The sequence below is a fragment of the Heteronotia binoei genome, chromosome 15 (assembly GCF_032191835.1).
Source record: "Heteronotia binoei isolate CCM8104 ecotype False Entrance Well chromosome 15, APGP_CSIRO_Hbin_v1, whole genome shotgun sequence".
In the NCBI taxonomy this organism is placed as follows: domain Eukaryota; kingdom Metazoa; phylum Chordata; class Lepidosauria; order Squamata; family Gekkonidae; genus Heteronotia; species Heteronotia binoei.
The window spans coordinates 19,497,546-19,506,121 of NC_083237.1; the positions used below are offsets into that span (position 1 = coordinate 19,497,546).

At 52.8% G+C, this 8,576-nt stretch overlaps 1 protein-coding gene across 2 annotated transcripts; it reads left to right on the forward strand.

The window, feature by feature from the left end:
* Nucleotides 1-1,411: 1,411 nt before the first annotated feature.
* APEX1 (apurinic/apyrimidinic endodeoxyribonuclease 1) lies at nt 1,412-8,285 on the forward strand. Of its 2 annotated transcripts, XR_009556235.1 has the most exons (6): nt 1,412-1,553; nt 3,746-3,881; nt 4,863-5,044; nt 6,001-6,193; nt 7,112-7,856; nt 8,167-8,285. XR_009556235.1 is itself a non-coding variant. In XM_060255885.1 (5 exons), the coding sequence occupies exons 2-5, from the start codon at nt 3,818-3,820 to the stop codon at nt 7,624-7,626; spliced, it is 954 nt and encodes a 317-aa protein (XP_060111868.1). In that variant the 5' UTR covers nt 1,412-1,553; nt 3,746-3,817; the 3' UTR covers nt 7,627-8,285. The 2 variants fall into 2 exon arrangements, 1 of the variants encoding a protein (XP_060111868.1); XM_060255885.1 differs by having other exon boundaries at nt 7,112-8,285.
* Nucleotides 8,286-8,576: the final 291 nt, after the last annotated feature.

The window sequence follows — 8,576 nt, forward strand, 5'->3', positions numbered from 1 at the left end:
GTCAAAGGTCTGTCAATGTGTCTGTTCCGACTGGCAGTTACCGGACTGGACATACTATCTTTTAGGTCACCCTCTACCCGATTCCTTTCTTTGAAAACAAATGCAAACGTCATGGATTGAACCCAGGTCCTTCTGCGTGCCAAGCAGATGTTCTACCACAGAACCGCCACCTTCGACTGCTGCAGAAAGATCACCTTTTGGGCACACAAATAACATTTTTTTTTAAAGTTACATTTTGAATTTCCTTCCCCCCCCCCCCAACAGACAAAACAAACGACTGACACCGCGCACGTGTTCAAGCGGGTAGCGGTGCTGGTCTGAAGCAACAGAACGAAGTTGGGAGTCCTGTGACACCTTGGAGACCAACACAGTTTAATTCTGGGGCTAAACTTCAACCTGTGCACGCACGTTGCGCGCTTCTCTCCTGCGCACGTGCGAACGTGTACGCCAAGAGAACCCCGTTGGGTTTTAAGCCCTCGCTGCCCACTGTTTGTTGAAACGTTGTTTGCAACATTTCAACAAGGCCAGTCCGTTTTAAAAAACTGCACTAGGGATATGCAAAAGTTGCACTACTAGTCCTGGGTGGTTTCTCACTCTCTCTTACCCCCTTTGCAAGATGGGCTGCAAGTTTCCGCTTGGAGCAAGTCAGGCAGCGACTCTCGGCGCGCACAGAAGTCCCATTGATTTCAACGGGGTTGCTCTCTCTCTCTCCGCCCAGGCGCTTCGGCTTGCCTTGGAGCCGATGGGGACGGGGAGAAAAGGAGGAACCGCAATTCGTATCAGCAAAAGGGTGGAGGAGACAGAAAGGGTTAAATTGCATCGAAAAGGAGAGAGCGAGTCCTCCATAGAGAAAAGCAGAAAAGCCACCCGTTCGCCTTCACTACCGGATGCCGTTAGAAACTCCGCCATATGCGGGGAAAGGAAACGCCTCTCTATCCGCTTCCTTCCTACCGTTCAACCGCTATCTGTAAGTTTGAATAGAATAAATTTGGCAGTAGCTACTGGACTCCAGCTTCGTTCTATTGCTTCAGACCAACACGGCTGCCCACTTGGATCTACACGTTCACAACTGGTTTCCTCGTATCTGAGGCAGTGCGCGTGCGCACGAAAGCTCATGCCTTAAATAGAACTTCGTTGGTCTTAAAGGTGCCCCTGGATTCTAATTTCGTTCTCCATCATGGTGCCTTCTTCTAGTTTTGTGCGTGGGTGGCGCCTCAACTTTCAACTGGGAACCGGAAGCGTTGATACTTTCTATAGTTTCCTTGATCCCTTTGGGGGCAGAGAGGGAGAGAAAATCCCTCTTGCGTCCTCAGACAACCCAACCCCGCCTCCTCCCTCTCCACGTGACAGCACGAGCAGTCATTGGTTGGTCGAGGACGCTCGGTCTTTTTTGACTGGCCCTTCTTTCTTGGGGGGCGGCCTTCCCTTCCACGTGAGCAAGCCCCTGTCACGTGACACAAATCCACTCCACGTGGTGGCTTCCCCAGGCCTCCTTGTGCGCGAGCCTGGCAGGTCCTTCCTTTGTCTCTGGGGAGATCCGGGATCTTGGTGCGGTAAGGGCAAGAGGAGGCTTTTGATGCTGTTGTTAATAATGTTATCAGTCGTAAAAATCAATAGGTGGATTGAGGATGGAGTTGGTCTTCCATCTTGGCAGGGCGTGCGTGGGAGGAGGCGCCTTTTAAAAACTGCGTTGCGGGTGGAAATTCAACGGGTGTTGCTTTGGCTTTCGCTACATCTTAAGATGATTCTCCCTCCTCTTCCAGGATTCTGACTTTAATTGCATCCTCGAAGCCACAGACGCAGGCCCAGATGAATAATTAGGCCAAGCAGGCACTGGCCTATGAACCCCCATGACCTTAGGGGCCCCGGGCCGGCTCCCTCCCCCCCCCCCCGTTTCCCCCCCTGCTAGCAGCCCTCTCAGCCTGCAGCACAGCCAGCAACTGAGCTGCTCTTTGCCCGACTTGGCTGCTGTGGCTGATGCTGGTGTCGTCGCCAAGTTTGCCTCTTTCCGCAGCTTTGTCAGAGGGGCTTTTGAGAAGGTGCCTGCAGGCTGCAGCAGGGGTCACAGGTGGCAGGGAGGGTGCTCCCGCTCTGAGATCATTTGCAAAGGGTCCCCCGAGGTTTTGACTGCCTAGGGGCCTCCGCAGGGGTTAATCCGGGATTGCACAAACGTGCTTGGTGGAGGAAATGAGGGAAACCCCTCAGGAATTTCAGCCAAGCGATCTGGCCTGTAAAGGCAAAGCGGCTAGCCCGTGGAGGTTATTTTTAAGCAACAATTGGTAGACTACTGAAGCAGATGTTGGCAGGTGTATAGTGGGGGGGGGTCAAACCAGAGGGGGGCCTTAGAGCAGGGGTGGCCAACGGTAGCTCTCTAGATGTTTTTTGCCTACAACACCCATCAGCCCCAGCCAACATGGCCAATGGCTGGGGCTGATGGGAGTTGTAGGCAAAAAACAACTGGAGAGCTACAGTTGGCCACCCCTGCCTTAGAGCATTGATTCCAACACCAGCTTTTCTCAGTCTTGGCTCACTTCAACAGATGCAAAGGGGGCCTTGCAGCAAAGAGCTTGTTTATGCGATGGGGGGTGGGGGGATGACTGGCTGGGAGAAGGCGGATGATGTTGCAAGGGTGAGGCCTAATTGGTTGGAGAGCCGCTCTGACGGGGAGGTGTGATCGAGAAAGGCACCGTTAATCCAGAGGGAAGAGTGGAAATATTGGCTGCTGGGATGGCGTCTGTGCACAGCATTAGCGTCTCCAGGGGGGGGGGGGGGAACAGCAACTCTTGAGAAAGACCTCTGGCAGAGATCCATCCCCTGCTTGCAGAGAAGCTCCTTGCTGCCCACCGACCTGAAGGCTGCCTTTAGTTTGCCAGCCGTTAGGGGGAGCCTGGAGATGCCCTGGATTTACCAGTGATCTGCAGACTACGGAGAGCTATTCCCCTAAGGAAAAAATGGCTGCTTTGGAGAGTGGATTCTATAGCATTATATCCCAATAGTCTCCTGGGAGCCAGTTTGGTGTAGTGGTTGTGTGCGGACTCTTATCTGGGAGAACCAGGTTTGATTCCCCACTCCTCCACTTGCACCTGCTGGAATAGCCTTGAGTCAGCCATAGCTCTGGCAGAGGTGGTCCTTGAAAGGGCAGCTGCTGTGAGAGCCCTCTACAGTCCCACCCATCTCACAGGGTGTCTGTTGTGGGAGAGGAAGGTAAAGGAGATTGTGAGCCACTCTGAGACTCTTCGGAGTGGAGGGCGGGATATAAATCCAATATCTTCATCTACCTCACAGGGTGTCTGCTGTAGGGGAGGAAGGTAAAGGAGATTGTGAGCCGCTCTGAGACTCTTCGGAGTGGAGGGCGGGATATAAATCCAATATCATCTTTTTCTTCCCTACCCTCGACTCCGGGAATTTCCTGGCAACCCTAGCTGCCCTCCTAGAAGGAGGCCTGTACCTTTAACAAGCACTTCAGGCAGATGCTGTAAGGATGCAACGTGCTGAAGCTGTGAAAGTCACAGGAGCCCCACAGGATAATCGTGAAGTAGGAGGTGGAGATTGACTTTGCTTGCTGAAGGTAGAGGTTAGGGAAGGATTTGCCCTGGAGGATTAGTGCAGCTGGCCGAGGATGAAGCCGAAAGGCTTTCAGGTGTTATTTTTGGCTGTCTCCCTTGGCCTGGGTGGGAAAGGGGACAGTGGCCAAAGATGGGGCCGCTTCAGATGGGAATTAGCCTCACAGACTCCTCTTTTTCAGGAGACGCTGCTGCTCCGGAGTGTCCGGCTTGCAAGGCAGAGAGGCTGCTGGCCCCTCGGGCCGGGATCTGAGATGCCAAAACGAGGGAAGAAGAAGGAAGATGGAGTCGTTCCAGAAGAGAAGGCAGAGGTGGCAGGTGAGCAGAGCTGGGACCAGCATCAGGCCTGAACTGATTGGCTGAAGCAGCTGATTTCAGGCTTTGCTCTCCTGTGTGGCCATTCGTGTGCTCCGATCTCTTCATGCCTGCCAAGTTTGTTTATTAAAATATTTACAGGCCACCTCTTGGTTCCAGACCACTTGCAAGAAAAAAAAGGTCTTCCTCTCTCGTCCCACCATCCATCCCACCCATTCATTTTATATATAGGTATTTATATTCTGATTTTCTCCCCAACAAAAATCCAAATCCGCATGCATCTTTCTCCCCTCCTCCATTTTCCGTGGCAGTGACAACCTGTGAGGCAGGGGAGATGCTCACAGTAGCCTCGGAACGCAGCCTGATGATGTTCTATGGCAAGGATGGCCACACTTGCACGTAACGTAAGAGCCACACAGAAGAAACATCAGATGTTTGAGAGCCACAAGACATGAACGTCGGATGTTTTGAGAGCCACAAGATGGATGGAAGGAAGGAAGGAAGGAAAATAAGCCGCTCTGAGATTCAAAGTGGAGGGTGGGATATAAATCCAATATCTTTTTCTTCTACTAAATGGAGACCAGAGGTGGAAAGAAAGCAGCTTTAACTTTAAATGCATTCTCCAAGCTGCTAGCTGGCTTGGCTTGAAGAAGTGATTTAAAGAGAGAAATGCCTTCTCCAAGCCAGCCAAGTGGTCATTGGGGGCTTCCAGAGCCACACAATATGTGTGAAAGAGCCACATGTGGCTCCCGAGCCACAGTTTGTCCACCCCTGTTCTATGGCCTTTGACAAATATAACAGGCTGGGAATTAAAAGGAACCAAGCTTTCTAAAACTGCTCCCCTTGGTCACTTGGATTGAATGTCTGCTGGCCAGAAGCGACCAGGTGGGAAGTTAATTACAAGCTTTTGCTGACCCAATTTTCCAGTGATTAACAAGGCTTTTTATTTCTTCTCCCCTCCCACCCACCCCCTTCCCCCCCTAGAGCCAGAGCCTAAGAAGGCTAAGAAAGGCGGAGCTAAGGCTGAGAAGGAGGCCGATGGCCCCATCATGTACCAGGATCCCCCAGAAAAACTCTCATCTCCTAACGGCAAGAAGTACACGCTGAAGGTCACCTCTTGGAATGTTGACGGTATCCGTGCCTGGGTCAAGAAGAAGGGCCTGGAGGTAATTCTCTGCCCCGCTTGCACTGAGAAAGACACCCCCCCCCACCCCTGCCTGTCTGATACTCTGGAGATCTTCTGCCACTCAGAATGGCTGGCACCTTGGCTAAATGGATCAGTAATTGTGGTTCATATATATGCATCATCGGGGTGGAATTCTAGCAGGAGCTCCTTTGCATATTAGGCCACACACCCCTGATGAAGCTCCAAGAGCTTACAAAAAAAGAGTCTTGTAAGCTATTGGAAGACTGGCTACATCAGGGGTGTGTGGCCTAATACGCAAAGGAGCTCCTGCTAGAATTCCACCTGTATCGTAATTTCATTTTCACCCTGCCGTTTTTGTTTTTTTTTAAATGCAGTCTGAACTTAGGGATGTCTATTCCCTCTTCTTTGTTCTCTACTCTTTTGTTGTTTTGAGTAATGTTACCTCTGAGCCACTAAAGCCCCATGAGGGATCAGTGCGTTGGCACAATTAGGCAGCGGTGGCATAGCAGCGAGAGGTCCCTGGTGAAATAGGGAATGCCTTTGGGGGCTCAGACAGCTAAGACCAGTTTGGCTTAGAGTCTGCAGGTAAGCAGATAATTTTCACTGGCAGGCCCTTTACAACTGAACCAATGAAACTGCCTTATGCTGAGCCAGACGGTTGGGTCCAACCAGTGCAGCACTGCTTACTTTGATCGGCAGCAGGGGTGGGCCTTCACCATAATTGCTATCCAGGATTCTTCCAACTGGACGTGTTGTGTCTTGAACTCAGGACTGGGCAGAGCACGTGCATTACTGCTCAGCCATAGGCCCGCTCATGTGTAGAGGTGGGAAAGAAGGGGAAGGCCAAGCCCTGACCCACCGCAGTCTGCGTTCTCCAGTTCTAATTGGCCGCCTCGATTTTCTTCTTTGTGAGAGGTGGAATGCGGGAGAACCTCGTTCTCAGGCCCCAATCCTAAAATCGTCTTTCCCCTGCAGTGGGTGCGTGAGGAAGACCCCGACGTGCTCTGTCTGCAGGAAACAAAATGTGCTGAGAAACAACTGCCCGCTGACATCCGGGAGATGGCGGAATATCCCCACAAGTATTGGGCTTGTTCAGATGACAAGGAGGGGTACAGCGGAGTGGCCCTGCTCTCCAAGGTCAAGCCCATCCACGTCACTTATGGTATCGGTAAGCGCTTCCTGAAGCCCTGGGCAGGCTCCACCTTCTGCCCACACACATTCAGCAGTCTGATTTTTTGGGGCCTTCCTATAGTATGCCCCGTCAGCCTCCAAATGTCTACCCCTCTTCTGTTTCCACATTCGCGTTCCCAAATCGGCATTTGCATTCTGAAATTGCATTCCCTTCCCCCCCCCCTTCCCAAACTTAATCAGTCTTGCAAGCTGCAGGGTATCAGCTCAGGCTTACTGCCCATGCGCCCCCATGCTGACCCCCTCCCGTTTTTTTCTGCGCCACTGCGCTTCGCTCTGCGCCCCCCCCCCCCCGGGTGTGCTCGGACGCCAGCCACGTGCTTACCGGCTTTGGCCAGCATTGCAATAGACCCTTCTGTTAATATAAAGCAGGAAGAGGCTTTGCTCCCCCCTCCCTTCCTGTTCCTGAAGGGAGGGGTGAGAGCAAAGCCTTTTCCTGCTTTATATTAGCAGGAGCTACTGCAATGCCGGCCAAAGCCGGAAAGCCCGAGGCTGGCGTCTGAGCACGCCGGGTGTGTGTGTGTGGCCTGCCCGCCACCACTGCCTGACTGCTTCTTGGCAATTAGGCATTTGTCTTGGGTGCTGGGGTGGGGGAGCCCAATTCAGCAAACCCCTGCCCGGCACCCTAGGCAAATGCCTAATCTGCCTAGCGGGTGAGCCGGCCCTGGCTATGGAGAGCTTCCTGTTTGCTCTCTTTTTACACTACTAGTTGTATTCGGGGAATGTGTACATATTTTTCCTACTCCCCTTTTCCCCTTGCCATCTTAATAAAACGTGATTTTTAAAAAATTCATCGGCTCTCACTGTTAAGTTGGAAGGGAGGTCAGCCCCTCACACATAGACAGCTGTGCCCCTTCCATTTCACTTTCTGACTCTTCTGCTCCTCCCTCCCCCACAGGTGAGGAGGAACATGACAAGGAAGGGCGTGTGATTTCGGCCGAGTTCCCCTCCCACTTCCTGGTGACCGCCTACGTGCCCAACGCCGGCCGGGGGCTGGTGCGGCTGGAGTACCGCCAACGCTGGGACAAGGCCTTCCGCTCTTACCTCCAAGGCCTGGCAGCCCGCAAGCCCCTGATCCTGTGCGGCGACCTCAATGTGGCTCACCAAGAAATTGACCTCAAGAACCCCAAGGGCAACAAGAAGAACGCCGGCTTCACCCCGGAAGAGCGGGCTGGCTTCGGCCAGCTGCTGGAAGCCGGCTTCGCTGACACCTTCCGCCACCTGTACCCCGACACGCCCTATGCCTACACCTTCTGGACCTACATGATGAACGCCCGGGCCAAGAACGTCGGCTGGCGGCTCGACTACTTCCTGGTGTCCAGTGGGCTGCTGGAGGGCCTGTGCGACAGCAAGATCCGCTCCAAAGCCCTGGGAAGCGACCACTGCCCCATCACCCTGTATCTGGCTGTGTGATTGGAAGGGAGGGCCACGGCATCCTGCACAGTGGGGGGGGGGGGTGGAAAAACGATACATCCTGGCTGTGGGATAGACACAACTGTGTGTGCACACCCTTACAGCAGTGGTTTGGGCTTCTGTCATGGCAGGGAAGCCGGATACACTGATTGGGGTGCCAGCTTTTGACCCGAAAGAGCCATTACTGGACTAGCCAGATGATAGAAACCTTTCTTATTTTGGAAGTCTGTGTATCCCACCCCCCCTCCTTTCCTTTGCCTGCTACAGCAAGCAATGCCCCATCACTCCAGAGTAGAGAGGACAGAAGGATGAGATACTTGGATGGACATTTGCACGAGAAGCCATCCTGCCTCTTCCTTCCCCACAGCGAGTCATGGGACTTCCGGCTCAGAAACGGGCAAACCCACACGCTGGGATTCTCAGTGCAGGAGACCCGGGACAGAGGTAGGGGGAGGCAGGAAGCAACCGCTGAGTTTCTTGTTCCTACTTAATGGACATCCCTTATTCGTGTCGCTTTGAAACACTGGAAGTCTCTAACAGCTTCCCCCCCCCCCCTTAAAGGCACTCTGCCCTATCTAATTTCCTGGTTTTAGGAGGCTCTGGTGCTGTAAGAAAGTTTATCTCAGCAAAAAGCATTAAACTTTGTTTTTATTAAAAAAGAGGTGTCCATTGTATTCTGAGTGCCTGCACTGCAAGAGAGCGGGAGACGTCTCTGACCAGTAGTCTGTGCTGGATTTCTGTATATGTTTAGTTCTGCACTGATAGTTCTAGTCCCAGGGGCCCTGCTGAACTCTTTGTCTCTAAGGGAAAACGAACATTACAGTTTAACACTCTTGGGGCTTTTTTTGCACACCAACGCAGTTCTGGCTGGCTTGGCGACATGGGGTGTGGCCTAATATGCAAATGAATCCCTGCTGGGCTTTATCTACAACCCTCCCCCCCCCACCCCA

Coding starts and splice junctions, on each gene's coding strand:
- APEX1 (XM_060255885.1), top strand. CDS start 3,818: ATGCCAAAACGAGGGAAGAAGAAGGAAGATGGAGTCGTTCCAGAAGAG. Junction 3,882..4,862: donor AGAGAAGGCAGAGGTGGCAG/GTGAGCAGAGCT, acceptor TTCCCCCCCTAG/AGCCAGAGCCTAAGAAGGCT. Junction 5,045..6,000: donor TCAAGAAGAAGGGCCTGGAG/GTAATTCTCTGC, acceptor TTTCCCCTGCAG/TGGGTGCGTGAGGAAGACCC.